The sequence below is a fragment of the Crocuta crocuta genome, unplaced genomic scaffold, assembly GCF_008692635.1.
Source record: "Crocuta crocuta isolate KB4526 unplaced genomic scaffold, BGI_CrCroc_1.0 scaffold168, whole genome shotgun sequence".
NCBI classification, from domain to species: Eukaryota; Metazoa; Chordata; class Mammalia; order Carnivora; family Hyaenidae; genus Crocuta; species Crocuta crocuta.
Window position 1 is genome coordinate 568,133 of NW_027532591.1, and position 15,992 is coordinate 584,124.

Consider the following 15,992-nt stretch of genomic DNA (forward strand, 5'->3'; position numbering starts at 1 on the left):
CTGTGCAGAGAGAACATGGCCATATACGGTCCAGGGGTAAGCATCGCTTCTGAATCACACTGACCTGGGGCCACGTCCCAGCTAGGTGACCTTGAGCAAATCTGTTTATCTATTTGAGGGGCTCAGTTTCCTCATCTGTGAAATGGGGACCATCACATCTCACAGAACTGGCATGAGGATCAGTGATAAAGTGAGTGTGCAAAGTGCCTTCCACGATGCAGTGTTGGGACAAAAGGTGGCCTTCATTGGGATTATTATTACCATGTCCCTCCTGGGCCCACTCCTGTCCTTCGGTCCAGCTCACTCTGTTTGGCTGTGACTTCAACAGGTTCCTCTGTAAGCCAAGCTTACAGAAGATGAAGGTTACCAGAACAGAGAGGTCTGGATTCATATTCTGGACCTCCCACTTGCTGCATGGCCTTGGGCAACCACCTTCCTCTCTTTGGATCTCAATGGAACCACTTGTCACACAGGGCTGGGGGGTGAGCTCCCTCAGCGCCAGCATCCCTCCCTCCTCCTGTGCTTTGGTCAAAACACTTACCAAGAGCTCTGGAGGGTCAGTTCACAGACACTCAGGGTTTTCAAAATAGCAGCATTCTTTCCTAAAGTATCTTCCCACCCTAGGATGCATCTTGGGGGGGAAGGGTTGTCAGCGTTCACATCTCTGGCTCCCCAGCCCAGCTTCACAAAAGCTAAGCCTGTCTGCCTGCCCCTCTCCCGGACGCCCCCGTGGCGGGAGAAGCCAAACCCAGGCAGCGGAGGCTTCTGCCGATCTAGGCGCAAAGCCGGTTCAAAGCCACGGTCTGCATGAGGCTGCCCTGGGTGTCCTGACAGCCTGGCTTCACTTCCTGGGGTGGCGTTGGGGCTGATTAAAGGGTTAACATAGGCCACATAAAAATGGTTTTATCGGTAGAATAAATACATTTTTCTTTTTTAATATGGACACATATTTTACAAAAGAGCCCCATAGCACTATGGGAAATTAAGATCCTTCTACAAAAAAGAAGATGTAACTCGGGCACAATAAAGCTCTAACGTTCTAACGGACCCGCCCGGGCTGCCCGTGAGGTGGCAGGCAGCGGCAGCGGGAGTGTGGCCGCAGACCCTCCTGTGGTTTCTCTGGCTTCTCTGCGCTGGCAGCCAAGGTCAGGAGGGCCCAAGGGTGTGCGGGAGGAGGGAGGCTGCGAGGCTGGCCAGGGGGGCGGGGAGGAGGCCCGGGCCAGGCTGTGGGCGGTGGGGCNCGGTGGGGCCCGGCTCCTCCCGCTGCTGAAGCCGCTCTGAGAGCTGGGAGGGCGGCCCTGCGGTCCCAGAGCTGTGTGTGGGCTGCGGCGGCAGCGGGGGCGGCGAGGCGGCCGTGCTGGAGGGAGACACAAAGCGGAAGAACCATGGGGTGTGGCCCCTCGGTAGCCTCGTCCTGGGGTCCGGCCTTGGTTCAGAGGCCACTTAGTGATCTGTTTTCTTCTCATGTTATTTATTCGTTTGTTTGTTTGTTTAGTGTTTTTTATTTATTTTGAGAGAGAAAGAGAGAGAGAGGGAGAGGAGAGAATCCCGAGCAGGCTCCGTGCTGTCCAAACAGAGCCCGATGCGGGGCTTGATCTCTCAAACAATGAGATCGTGACCTCAGCTGAACGCTTAACCCACAGAGACACCCACCACAGAGACACCCAGGAGCCCCTCTATCTTCTTCTCATAAAATAGAGGAGACAAGGGGCCGGGCAGTGAAAGTGACTGGCCCAGAGCCATCGCGCCAGCCGCGGGGTGCCCGAGGCCTCATGTGTACTGGCTTGAGATGGGTTCTGGGGCAGAAGGAACTAAGATGCCCTGAAGGAGCTGGGGCTGGGGTCCCACCGGTGCAATCGACTCCCACACCTAGGTCCTCAGGCGCTGTCCTGCACCCTCCCCTCCTGCCGGAGATAAACAGGAAACAAAACCCACCAGCAACCACCCCACCTCCCGGCCCTGGCAATCACGGCCACCAATCATGGAGTCTCTCTGGCCGGGGCTCATCACCCCCTTCATCGGATGAGAAAGCTGGGGCTCAGGGACAGGTGGCGCCAGGTCCCCGGGGATAGGGGCAGCACCCCGCACAGGAGCCCCGGCTCAGCCGCCTTTTACACAAACACAGGGAACCTTAGTGAGAGGTGTGATCCTTCATGGACTTCTAAGAACAGAATCCAGCTTTAGGGGCAATGGGTGAGATTGTTGGCTCAGGAGAACCTACGACAGAGAGAGCGAGGGAGAGACAGAGAAGAGGCTGAGTACAGAAGGAACGGCTGGCCAAGGCCAGCGCCTGGCGTTGCGGGGAAGTGGAGGGCAGGGCAGGGCCAGGCGATCGGCTCAAGTCCTGGAAAGAGAGATACAGGAAGTGATGAACAAAGAGAGGGACAGGGACTGAGGAAGAGAGGGGACAAGGGAAGACAAGGACAGAGGCATAACAAAGAGAAGCCAGAGCAGGCGAAGCCTCCAGGATGAAGAAAGAGCTGGGGCCCTGGGGTGTTGGGCCCACAGTTGCTGTAGGGGAGCCCTGGGCAGGGGAGGCAGAGAGAGGGGCAGACAGGGATCCGACAAGTCCCATCACGGCAGAGAGGCCCAGCCAGGGCAGGGCCAGGAAGGCCTCCTGGAAGAGGGGACATAGCAGTCAGCTGTGAAGTCGGAGTCGAGCTTGCACGTGGCGGGGGTGCTCCTGGCGGCCAGTGAAGTACTTACCCTGGCTCACGGCAGCTCTGTGCCAGCACTGAGCACACGTCAACCTCTAATTCTCATGGCAACACCACGGTCCGACTCTAAGCCCTGTGTTACTATGAAGAAACCGAGGCACGAAGAGGCTAAGACTGTGCTCCAGGGTTCACAGCAAGGCTGGGATCTGGACTGGGCACATAGTAGGTGCTCACTTGGCCCTCCCCGGGTGTCTGTGGTGTGGGCAACCTCTCCCTTGTGCGACACTGCCCTGCTTTTCAGTGCTTACTGCCCTCCCCGGGAGGCTACTCCTCGCTGGGTCCTCAAGGAGTCCCCTGCCTTCCCTGGGCTTGCACTGCCATGCGCAGCACAGGGTCCCCGCGTCACCATGAGCTCTGTAATCATCCCCACGAAGGCCCAGTCCCACTGCCACCCCGGCCAGATGCCTCCTACACAGCCCGGCTCAGCCTCAGGGCCGGGGTCTCTGCTCGGGGGGCGGGCGTCCAAATGCCCTCGGTGTCCTCAATGTCGTCCTCCTCTACTGCTGGCCATGCTCTAGCCGCAAGAACGCGCCACATCCTCACACGAGGCTACGTTTGTCTGCAGGCAGCCGCGTATGCACAGGCGGCTTGTACGGGCTTCCGTTCGTAAAGTGCTTCCAGCAGCGCCTGGCGCGCCGTGGATGTGCTCCGTGGCGTTGGCCGCCTGTAGCATCGCTATTAGTGTGTTTGTGCCCATGTCTCTCCCGCTGACCGCGTCGTCCGTCTAGGGAGTGCTTCCCCTGAGCCAGCCGACACTGTGATGCTGTACCTGTGTCATCTCATTATCCCCATTTCTAAGACGAAGACACAGCCCGAAGGGGATTAGGATACAGAGGTGCCTGGAGGGCGCAGGGGCGCGGTGTGCTGCCTCCTCTCCTGCTGAGACCTGGAAAACCTGTGCCAGGAGGCTTCCAGGGTGGGAGGTGCAGCCTCTTGTGGCCTCGCACCATTACCTCAGTCCCTTCCCCCTCTTTCTCTTCCAGTACACAGAAAAACGCCATGCACTACGCAAAGCGTCCATGACGGTCCCTTCCTGGCGGCTGCCCTGTCCTTTCCGCTTGAGCAGCCAGGAGGCTAGGAGGCCCGGCCTCAGGAGAGAGGCTAGGTGCCATTTGGGGCGCCTGGAGTGGGGGCCCAGGCTGGCTGTAGGCGGCCCCGCCATCTGCGGGAAGGCCAAATGGGAGTTATGAAAACTGCCTCGAAAGGTGCCCAAAGGCATTTGCTTTCACACTTTGAAAACTGAAGACGCACACTCCGCCTGGGAGCCTGAGTGGGGGCTTATTGCTTGGAAGGAGTCCCAGGGAAATGGAGCTGGGTGTGTGTGTGTGTGTGTGTGTGTGTGTGTGTGTGTGTGTGTGTAGAGCCCACTCTGCTCACAGAGCTCAGTCCCCCAGTCCAGACCTCCCCCGACACCCCAGGCCCGTGCAGGGGAAAGCTGTCTCATGGCAAAGTGGCCTCAAAGCCAAACCAAACACCCCGAGAGTGTTCCCAGCCCTGCAGACAGCTGGCACCGAGGGGCTGAGTCTGCTCTGAGCCGACAGGACCCCTCGTGTGGGAAAGGGCCCTGCTGCTTGGGTGGAAGGCTGAAGCCCTGTTCTAGCTTGGCCTTTGTCCCTGGCTGCCATGTGGTGTGGGGCAAGTCCTGTCCTCTGGGCCTCAGTTTCCCCATGTGTACAATGAAAGAGTAGGGACAGACCCACAAACTTTAAGATGTTTTCTAGTAGCAGAAGCCAGAAGTGAGGTCTTAGGCAAGGGTCAGGGTATAAAGCACAGAAAAGGAGGGCTGGTGCCTGAGACGGTATCAGCTGTCTGCCCACTGAGGCCCCTCCAGCGGGCTTCCTGGAGTAGGAGGCCAATCTGTGTACCTAGACAGTCTTGAAGAGCCATCTGGGCTGGATGGGGTTCTCTTTCCAATGCAAGGGGCTGCTGGCTGTGCCCTGGGTGACCTCAGGGGGAGATAGAGTGGAGATGGGCCTTGGTGAGCGGGATGCACCTGAGAGACAGGCCTGCTACCTGAGGGTGCAGCTCTCGACGTGGTGCACCTGGAGGGGACCCGCGGCAAGTCCAGTCTGGCCTCAGCCTCCCGGGGCCAAGCAGGGCAGAGACCTGAGGCGACAGGTTTGCCTGCTGCCGCTGTCCCAGAGTCCGAGGCCCCTGCTGGCCTCCATGCCTTTGGGCCCCTGACCCTCTCCTCTGGGCGTGTCCTCGTCCCCCCCACAGCCCTGGCTGACCGACGCCTTTGCAGGCACAGGAAAACTCACTGGGGCTCCGGGCTCCTTCAGCCACAGCGTGTTAGGGAGCCGTCCCCGCCTGACCACGACCTGAGACTTTCCTGTTCTGTCCCCACTGCTGGGTAACCGGTGCGTGGCCAGCATGCTCCTGTCAAGCGGGGGGACCAGCACCCACTTAGGCTTGAACCCTAAGGCATGCTAAGGGCCCAAGAGCAGCTCTTGTCGGGGAGAGTGGAGGGAGGGAGAGCGGCATCTTAGACCAGGCTGAGAGTCCCGCCAGCCACTCTGGGGACGACTGTCACCAAGTGTCACCAGTGGTCTGGGGCCAGCCAGCTTACCATTCTAGAAGCATCATCTCGTTTAGTCTCTAATCCTCACAGCAAGCAGGAGGAAGGGCTGGGGTAAGAGGTCTGTTCTGCCTGAATCTGTGCTTTCACACACGGGGCAGTCCTGCTTCACACTTCTCATGGCGGGCCTTCTACCTCGAATCCATGGCCTTCTGGCCTCAGGCAGCGGCGCTGACCACCCCGGGGCCCTCCAGGAAAAGCCTGGCTTCACTGAGACAAACTGGAGCCAGGGGACCTTGGGCAGGATTCCCTCCCGGGCAGGCCAGAGAGGGGTGTGCAGAGCCCTCCCGGGGGTCTAGGGGTGGAACGCTATCTCCTCCTCTTCCAGGGGGCCCTGGCCATTTGCTCAAGCCTCGGGGAAAGTGAGGCCCAGAGGACAATGACACCCTCTGTGTGCATGCACGGTGCGCCCGCCAGGCCTCTGGGTCCATCAATGCGGATGCCCACCTCTGCCTTGCTTCTGGCCATGCCCAGCACTCCTCTGCGCCTGCCTCCTCATGACTGTCCTTCTGTCCAGCACTCTGCCCCTTGTTATCCAATTCCAACCCCGTCACAGGCCATGGGAGAGCAGCAGGGCTGCCATGACCTTCACGGCCCTCACTGAACATAAAGGGAGACTGAGGGGGAGCTGGGGTGGCTCCATTCGTTAAGCATCCGGCTCTCAGGTCTTGATCTCACAGTTTATGGGATCGAGCCCCATGTAGGGTTCTATGCTGACAGTGCAGAGCCTGCTTGGGATTCTCTCTCTCTGCCTCTCCCCATCCCCCCACCCTCAAAATAAGTAAATAACTAAATATTTAAAAGAGAGAGAGAGACTGAAGATTGTCACCAGTCCCATATCTCAGTCCGTGCCCTGCACACAGCCTGCATGGGAATGAGCCCTGACCTGCCGCCCCCCTCCTGGCCCTTGGATGTGGGGGTCCTGAGCACGCTGGGCCCCTGGCGTACAGCCACCTGCAGACACAAGCTTGTCCCCTTCCACAGGGTCTTCATTAATCACTCTGCCAGGGGCTGCTGCTTCTCTAACCTTCCTCCAGTGTGTTCTGTCATGGATGATGAGGGGTGAGGGGAGGGGAGCTCGTTCCGGGTGGTGGTCCGGCCGGGTGCTTGCAGCCTCTACCCCCAGTTCCCTCCCTCCTTGCCTCACTCATGTGTGTGGTCAAGAAACTCTCGGCGAGGCCCCCGGTGGCCACAGAGGTCCAGCCCAGATCTGGTGTCCCCCAGCCTCCGGGCCTTGGAACACAAGTGAGGGCCTGCAGCCTGTGCACTGTGCTAAGACTGGGCACCCACGGGGACTGCAGGGTGTGGGGGAACAGGGAAGGGACACTTCAGCCAGTGAGGATGGAGGAGATGCTTGCCAGGCAAGGGTGGGGCATTTGCATGGCCATGGGCAAACGTGACCCTTAGCATTAGACAGGCCTGGGTTGTGGGTTCTGACTCCACAGCTCACTTGCTGTGTGGTCTTGGGCAAGTTACCTGACCTTGCTGGGCCTCAGTTTCGTTGGTTGTCAAACAAAGCTTACTTCCAGGACTACTGATAGGACTGGGGTGGGGGGGCCACGACGGTCGTAAGAGCCTGCTGTGGTGCCTGGCACAGCGTGGGAGCTCGGCCAGTGTCCACTAGCGCCCACCACCAGAGAGAAAAGCAATGGCACAGATGGGAGGTGGGCTAGGTATGGCCGGCTGAGGGGCAGCCAGCACTCGGCCCAGGCCCAGCGAGGACAAGGCCTGCAGGAGGGGTGGCCTCAGGCCGGAGGAGAGGCCGTGGCTCTGTGTCTGGGCTGAGCGGCAGGAGGCCCACCTGGTGGTGGCAGGCAGCACTGAAGAACCCCAGGCTGCTGGGGGCAGTGCCTTGGGCAGGGGCCCTGCTGCCAGGCACGGGTGGAGGCTGGGCTGGGGGAGGCGATGGATGGCTCCAGCTGGATTTTGGGGCAAAAAAATGAGAGAACTCAGAATGGAACCCAGCTCCAAGGAAAATGGTCTTTTTAGAATGGCCACAGATGGGCTTTCGGTACCCCCTCGGAGAGCTGTCCTTTGTTCCCTCTCATGGAGCCCGAAACTTGGAAAGCCTAGGAGGACGGGGTGAGTCCCTGGGGGGTGACAGAGCTCAGGGCCTGCTCCCCTGAGGAGCATCAGGGACCTCAAGCAGGGTGCCCTCCCGCGGAAACTTCCTTCTCCAACCCGGCCAGATGGAAGAGAGTTACCCAACCACAATTTACCTGTTAAGTGGGAGAAAGTTCTCCCTCTTGCCAAACACAGGCTATTTTCTTCTCCTGAAACCCGGCTCTGTGTCTCAGAGCTACGTGTTGCGAAAAAGAAACTGTTTGGAGTCGTTGACTGAAATTTACCTTTCAGAAGTGGTTAGGGCAGGGGTCTGTTGCTCGAGCTGACAGCCGGCTTCCCGTCCCTCTCCTGGGCTGGGCCCGCCACTGCCTGGGCATGTTGGTCACCCAGCAGGTTGACGGGGGCCCAGAGTGACCCTCTGATTGGAGCTCCCGCTCCGGCCCTGCTCCTCCCTGGCGGCCTGCGAGTGCTCCCTGGCACGGAAGAAGTGACTCTCTGACGTAACCCCAAGTCTCTGCAACCGGTTTGGAGGGGGCGGCCCACGCTGGGCATGGGAGCCAAATATGTCACAGCTAATATAGCCACAGCAGTGCCTCTGCCTTGGGAGGGACAGGCTGGTCAGGGCTCTGCAGAAGTACATTTCCCGGTAACCCAAGTCAGATGCTTTGAAACCAATGGCCCAAAGGGACGGTGGCCTCCACTCTTACTTGCTGGAAGTCTTTTTAGAACAGTGCACGTCCCAAACTTTACGACAGTGGACTGGATATGTCAGCCTTTTGTTGATGGCTCAGAGACCCGGCTGCAGGAGGACCATGAAGTAGACAGTGCAGGAGGCAGCCCCCGATGGCTTATGTGACCTTGGACAAGCCCCCTGCCCCCCCAGCTGGCCTTGGCTAACCATCGGCAAATGCAGAATTGGGTCTACGTTTCCCAAAGCTGTTGCAAAGACTCTCCAGTGCATATTCAACACACGTGCAGACTCACCAGGGAGCTCGCCAGCTCCAGGCACCGCAGGGGCGGATTTATGAGGTCTGCGGTGGGGCCTGGACACCTGTCTGTTTACAACACACTCCGGGGACGTCCTGGACGATGGTTCTAGGGGTTTGGGTGAGACTCCAAGTCTGCAAGGGCCCACTGCCAGGGCACGATGTCCAGGGCTGGGCTACTGCAGTGGGCAGAGCTCTGACCCTCTCTCATGGCCGCTCCCTGGGACACCTAGGGTGTTCTGGCGACATTGTTCACTCTGTACGGAGATTCCTACGCCAAAACAGAATCTAGGGAGACTGCTCTGTCCTGAGTCTGCAGGTGGGAATTGGGAGACGGTCTCATGGTTCCATCAGGAGCTATGGGAGCCAACAGGCTGGGAAGGTGGCACAGGGGTGGCGGGAGAACACGGCAGGGGACAGGCGGGGATCAGCTGCAGGATGACTTCTGCACCTACACCATTTATCACAGACTCCCCTTCCCCTCCCAAGAGAGAGCCCACGGCTGTAAGGGCGTCCGTCGTCACCTGCCATCTCTCTCTGGCAGAGTGGGGCTCCGTGCAGCCTCCCTGCCAGGGCTTCTGCCACTAAGACCTTCCAGGCACAGGGAGCTTATGGCCTTTCGACGTAGCTAGCCCGCTCTACTTTCTCCCTGTTTTACCTTCTGGCCCACGGGACAAACAGAGCTAAGGGAAAGCAGACTTCTGTCCGCAGCCCCTGAAGGAAGTTTCTACTTCCTTGCCTTTACAATGGAGACAAGTGAACTTGTTCTCATTTTGAGGATAAAAATGAAAACTCAGATGTGAGCATGCTCTGTAAACTCTGATGGACGAACAGGAAGAGGCTTTGTGAATCTGGGGGCGGGTCAAGCTATCCCAGAAGCTTCCACTCAGGCACCCACCTAGCCCCTGCCTCAGAGCAGGGCCTAGGACGAGAGGGTGTCTGGGCTGACCCCGAGAGGTGCCCAGCTCCCGGCAGGCCTGCCCCTCCCCCTGCTCACCTGTCCTCGATGCGGACCCAGAGGTCATTGAACTGTCGCGGCCGCTGGTGTTTGTTCTGTCTCTTGTGCCACTTCTTCTGCCGCCCAAACTCCTCCAGCTGGCTGAGGCTGTCGGGGAGCAGGAGGTGTGGGGAGAGGGCCGGGTCCTCCTCCTCAGGCGGGACTGTGGGGGTCGCCGAGGGTACTGCAGGGAGGGCAGCTGCTGGGGTCACTGGGGCCGGGCTCGCCGAGGTCCCCTCGGGTGGAGGTGTGGAGCTCCGGGCGGCAGCGCTGGAAGGGGGCAACAGCACGTGAGGTGCACATGTGGGACTGTCAGGCACGTGTGACAGGGCGTGCAGCCCAGTGAGAAGGTTGTCACCGCAGGGGAAAGGCTGGGTACCCCTGCTGGGTGCCCGATGACAGGAGCCCGGGGAGACCACTGTCTGGTGTCCAGAGATGAGTTTGACACATTCTTTCTTTGATCGGCTCAACCAATGTTTCCAGGCACATGCCCTGCACCAGGCACCTTTCTAGGAATTGGGTGGAAGCACTCACCAAACCAGGTCCCCGTTCTTTTTGAGCTCACACTCCGAAGCGGAAGCTGGAGGGTATGGATGTCAGGCAGCGGGAGCCGCTGGGGAGGGCAGGAGGGGCAGGAGAGGGAGCGTGAGGGTGGAGGCTGCTAGGCAGGGGAGGGGGCCTGGTCACTGCGGGGTGACACCTGGGACCCGTCTAGCAGGAGGTGAGGGAGTGAGCGCCTGGGGGCCTATCTCATCTCCCTCAGGGTCTGTCATTCCACATGCTCTGGCTGAGGGGCTGGGGGCAGGTGGCTTAACTTCCCTGTGCCCCGTCTCCGTCTCTGCGGGATGGGGGTGCCACAGCTTGTGCTTCCAAGGGCACCACGAGGGTCTCATAAGTAACCATAGCCAAAGCCCTCTGAACAGTGCCTAACGAACAGTAAGCCGCCGAACTGTCTTAGTAATTAATGTCATTAACCAAAAATTCTTAAATACTCACATGGTTACTTGTATCATTCATCCAACCACCCACCTGTGCATGCAACAGCTATTTCCTGAGCACCTTTTAGGGGGCAGGACAGTGTGAAGCAGGTTAGAGCTCCGGCTAGACGTGGACAGATGTGGGTTCACACACTGGCTCTGCGGCTCACAGGCCGTATGTCCAGGGGTGGGTGACATGGTCATCTCAAGCAGCAGGCAGCTGTGAGATGGGAGCAGTCACACCACTTACTTCGTAAGGTTGTCATGAGGACAAATGAGATGAGGTCCTAACACAGTGCCTGGCACACAACAAGCCTGTCTTTGATATTGGCCTATAAGCACATGGACTGGGCTGTAGTAGGCACCAAAGCATTGATTAGGGGTGTGTGTGTGTGTGTGTGTGTGTGTGTGTATGTGTGTGCGTGCACGCACGTGCGTGTGTGCGTGTGCAGAATTCACTTTCCAGGAGTGCTATAATACAGGTTTCAGCCTGGGAGCATCCTCTGCTCCTCTACCTTCTATTCCTTCCTCTCTGGGGCCCAAATGGACTCCCTTGGGAGGACGTCAGACCCTGGGGGAGGGCTGGATGCAGTGTTGGGAATATAGAGGTGAGGGGGCACCCAAGGCAGCGGGTGGCATGCACGATGGGGTGAGGGGCTTCTCTCTCCATGAAGGGGGTAAGGCCATCAGCTCAGCCTATCTGTCCCCAGCCCCCACAGCACGCCCAGATTCCCAGGGCCCAGTAGATGCTGCAGCTGCCAGGGAGATAATTCAAAACAGGCAGACAAAAAGATGGGTCCAGGAAGCACCTGTGGCCGATGATGGCTTTTATTGTTGGGGCCTCCCCAGCATCCCAGCCCCTGGCCCCGCCCGCAGGATTTCAGTGTGTGCTCAACACAGGGGCTGAGGGTCCTCGGAGCAGGGCCGGGCAGGGAGGCAGGAGAGGCGGGGGACCTTCCTCTGATGCCCGGGCTCTGAGATGAATAGGAGGCGAGGCGGCAGTGCCGGCCTCTTTGCCCGCCCTGCCTGGCCTGGAAAACACAATGAGCTTCAAGGTGAAGTCCTTGGGGTGGTGAAGGGGAGCATGAGGAATGCCTGCCCCCAAGGCTGCCTTGGATGCCTCCCTCCTCCAACACACCCCTGCCATGGCCCATGGCAGACTGATTTGTGCTGCGCTCAAATGTTCATCGGCTTCCTCGGGTTGACTCAGGTGATCAAAAGAGGCCAGAGTCCGGTGTAAGGGGGGTTTTAGGTTCCTCGAGAAGTGCCACAGAGACAGGGGAGAGCAGAGGGCTGGTCCAGAGCTAGGAGGCCAGAGGCTCAGAGCCTCGTGTGTGCAGAGTAAGGAGCCAAGCCTTGGTCGTTCCTGAGCACACCCACCCCCAGGCCTACCTCCGGCCCCCCGNCAACAGCACGTGAGGTGCACATGTGGGACTGTCAGGCACGTGTGACAGGGCGTGCAGCCCAGTGAGAAGGTTGTCACCGCAGGGGAAAGGCTGGGTCCCCCTGCTGGGTGCCTGATGACAGGAGCCCGGGGAGACCACTGTCTGGTGTCCAGAGATGAGTTTGACACATTCTTTCTTTGATCGGCTCAACCAATGTTTCCAGGCACATGCCCTGCACCAGGCACCTTTCTAGGAATTGGGTGGAAGCACTCACCAAACCAGGTCCCCGTTCTTTTTGAGCTCACACTCCGAAGTGGAAGCTGGAGGGTATGGATGTCAGGCAGCGGGAGCTGCTGGGGAGGGCAGGAGGGGCAGGAGAGGGAGCGTGAGGGTGGAGGCTGCTAGGCAGGGGAGGGGGCCTGGTCACTGCGGGGTGACACCTGGGACCCGTCTAGCAGGAGGTGAGGGAGTGAGCGCCTGGGGGCCTATCTCATCTCCCTCAGGGTCTGTCATTCCACATGCTCTGGCTGAGGGGCTGGGGGCAGGTGGCTTAACTTCCCTGTGCCCCGTCTCCGTCTCTGCGGGATGGGGGTGCCACAGCTTGTGCTTCCAAGGGCACCACGAGGGTCTCATAAGTAACCATAGCCAAAGCCCTCTGAACAGTGCCTAACGAACAGTAAGCCGCCGAACTGTCTTAGTAATTAATGTCATTAACCAAAAATTCTTAAATACTCACATGGTTACTTGTATCATTCATCCAACCACCCACCTGTGCATGCAACAGCTATTTCCTGAGCACCTTTTAGGGGGCAGGACAGTGTGAAGCAGGTTAGAGCTCCGGCTAGACGTGGACAGATGTGGGTTCACACACTGGCTCTGCGGCTCACAGGCCGTATGTCCAGGGGTGGGTGACATGGTCATCTCAAGCAGCAGGCAGCTGTGAGATGGGAGCAGTCACACCACTTACTTCGTAAGGTTGTCATGAGGACAAATGAGATGAGGTCCTAACACAGTGCCTGGCACACAACAAGCCTGTCTTTGATATTGGCCTATAAGCACATGGACTGGGCTGTAGTAGGCACCAAAGCATTGATTAGGGGTGTGTGTGTGTGTGTGTGTGTGTGTGTGTGTGTGCTTGCGCAGAATTCACTTTCCAGGAGTGCTATAATACAGGTTTCAGCCTGGGAGCATCCTCTGCTCCTCTACCTTCTATTCCTTCCTCTCTGGGGCCCAAATGGACTCCCTTGGGAGGACGTCAGACCCTGGGGGAGGGCTGGATGCAGTGTTGGGAATATAGAGGTGAGGGGGCACCCAAGGCAGCGGGTGGCATGCACGATGGGGTGAGGGACTTCTCTCTCCATGAAGGGGGTAAGGCCATCAGCTCAGCCTATCTGTCCCCAGCCCCCACAGCACGCCCAGATTCCCAGGGCCCAGTAGATGCTGCAGCTGCCAGGGAGATAATTCAAAACAGGCAGACAAAAAGATGGGTCCAGGAAGCACCTGTGGCCGATGATGGCTTTTATTGTTGGGGCCTCCCCAGCATCCCAGCCCCTGGCCCCGCCCGCAGGATTTCAGTGTGTGCTCAACACAGGGGCTGAGGGTCCTCGGAGCAGGGCCGGGCGGGGAGGCAGGAGAGGCGGGGGACCTTCCTCTGATGCCCGGGCTCTGAGATGAATAGGAGGCGAGGCGGCAGCGCCGGCCTCTTTGCCCGCCCTGCCTGGCCTGGAAAACACAATGAGCTTCAAGGTGAAGTCCTTGGGGTGGTGAAGGGGAGCATGAGGAATGCCTGCCCCCAAGGCTGCCTTGGATGCCTCCCTCCTCCAACACACCCCTGCCATGGCCCATGGCAGACTGATTTGTGCTGCGCTCAAATGTTCATCGATTTCCTCGGGTTGACTCAGGTGATCAAAAGAGGCCGGAGTCCGGCGTAAGGGGGGTTTTAGGTTCCTTGAGAAGTGCCACAGAGACAGGGGAGAGCAGAGGGCTGGTCCAGAGCTAGGAGGCCAGAGGCTCAGAGCCTCGTGTGTGCAGAGTAAGGAGCCAAGCCTTGGTCGTTCCTGAGCACACCCACCCCCAGGCCTACCTCCGGCCCCCCGCGAGGGGACAGGGAGTGGTTAGGAGCTGAGGGAAGCTCCAGAACCAGAATGCCATTGACATGAGCCATGTGTCCTTCTGCAAGTGACGTCACCTCTCTGGGCCTCAAGTTCCTCAATTTTAAGATAGGTATATTCCTGGTTCTACCTCATAGAGCTGTCGTGAGGATTTCATGAGCTAAAAGTGCTTACAGCCTGGTGTGTAAAGAGTCACTATGGTTATTCAAGCTTCTTTCGGACTCTAGCTCTCGTAACGCCAGAGACAGGGGCCGAAACTGCTCTGTGGTCGCCCCTGGGGGTCACTGAAGAAGGTTCCTGCATAACAGCTGGAGTGCAGGCTACATAGAACCCCCACGTTTGAGGGTCCTGTCCTTGCCCCCTGCCTGGAGCTGCCTAGAATATGCTGACGCCCTGTCACGCCTGCCCTGGCACTGAGGACCCAGCTGGCCCCTGTGCCTCTAGTCCCAGCCTGGGGTGGGGACAGGAACCCTTCTGAGGAACAGGAAGGCCACTAATGGCTATCTGAGTGGAGTGGCTGTGCCCTGGCGGGAAAGTCAGGGGTGGGGGGTCCCCCGCAAGAGGTGTGGTCAGAAAAAGGTGAAGACCAGGTATGGGCGGGGCTGGGCGTCCCACACTTCTCTAGGAGTCCCGCGGAGCCCTTCCACCCCACCCACTCACCCGGCCATAAATCCCGAGTGCCTCAGAGCCTCACCCTCCTCCCACTCCCACTGCCTCATGCCCCCCCTCAGGTTGCCAGGGTCGCACGTCAGCTTCCTTCTTGGTCCCCCCCGCCTCCAGCCCAGCCCCTCCACTCTTGGCTGCCTGGCCAAGGCCGGTCCCTACGAGGCTTCTTGCCCAAGCAGAAAGGCCAGGCGGCCCGGGGCCAGGCGCGGCTCGCGGACGGCGGCAGGCCACCGGGCGCCCGTCCTGACGCCTCAGCTGCTCACCTGTGGATGGCCTGCCCTGCGGGTGTGTGCTCCACTTCCAGCCCCGCCTGCCGGAGGACGTCAATGACCGTGTTGTTTCCCAGAAAGTGACCTGGAGCACAAGAGACAGACTGGGCTCAGCCCCTGCCGAGTGAGCAGCAACTGGAGATGGCCTCGGTCAGCGGCTGACACCGCAGGCAGCACGGTGTAGCTGCAAGTTGTGCTGGGCCACCCTGCCTGGGTCCAAATCCTGGCTCTGCTGCCTCCCGGTGGTACCTCCCCGGGCCCTAGCTTTTGGCCCCATTGCCAGCTGTGGAGTGGGAATGACAGGGACAGCAGCCTCCAGGGTGACTGCGAGGACCCTGGGAGAGTGGCCGGCATGGTAGCAAGGTTCACAGGGGTTGCATGCTGCATCGCACCGTCAGGCTGACCCCAGCCCTGGGCTATAACAACCCACAGCACAGTCTGCGCAGAGGGCTCATGCTCTGGCTGCGGCCGCCGCATCGTTTTATACCAGAAAAACAAAGTGAATTAAGCCTGTGTAAGATAAACAAACCACAGCAACAACAGCAAGCAGCCTATGGTGGTCATGTAAGGCCCAGCTCTGAGAAAACCTCCTCCAGGAAGCCCTCAAGCCTTCAACGGGTCTGTGGCCCATCTTTGTGAGTTCCACCAGCACCCTGGGGCTCCCTCCCTGAGCACAGGGGCGGGTTCTATATATCCGTGCCTGTCTCCTCACCAGGCTCCACAGGGCGGAGGCCACTGCCCCATTGGTGTCGGCTGGAGCCGGGCCTTTGGGATTTATTTGTTCACCTCTGATTCAACATTTACAGAGCACACATTCCAACCCAGGCCCTGGGACGTCCCGGGAGACTCACGAGGTGTAAGATTCTGGGGAAGGAGAGAGCTGCGAATGGTAACGATGGTTGCCAGGTCCGGCAGACAGGGCAGGGGCCCAGAAGGGGTCCAAACACAGAGCGGACACCATGGAGGTGGCCCTGCTGAGTGTGTGCGTGGGGCGACGGGGGTCTTCATCTTACCCCAACCCATGAATCATTCATTCAGCTGAAGTCTATGGGGCACTTGCTCTGGGCCCAGCCCTGTGCTGGTCGCTCACAGCCCCACAGCCCCAGATGGGCCCAGAGATGGCTCTCCTGCGGCAGGACGTGGGCGGCAGGTGTAGGGACATGTGAAGGCTCTCCTAGGCTCTGCTGAGGAAGAGTCCCCAGGAGGCTGACTGACCGTGGAGGCAGTAACGGCTGGGAGTCG

General features: G+C 59.3%; 1 protein-coding gene across 1 annotated transcript in view; it reads right to left on the reverse strand.

Annotated features, from left to right (window-relative positions):
• Positions 1-949: 949 nt before the first annotated feature.
• Positions 950-15,992, reverse strand: part of TRABD2B (TraB domain containing 2B) — a 209,443-nt gene continuing 194,400 nt past the window's right edge. The window contains exons 5-7 of the mRNA XM_077779784.1: positions 14,745-14,835; positions 9,343-9,612; positions 950-1,357 (exon numbers count right to left, since the gene is read on the reverse strand). Of these exons, the coding sequence (XP_077635910.1) occupies positions 1,147-1,357; positions 9,343-9,612; positions 14,745-14,835 (572 nt within the window). The 3' untranslated portion in view covers positions 950-1,146. The remainder of the gene's footprint in view (positions 1,358-9,342; positions 9,613-14,744; positions 14,836-15,992) is intronic.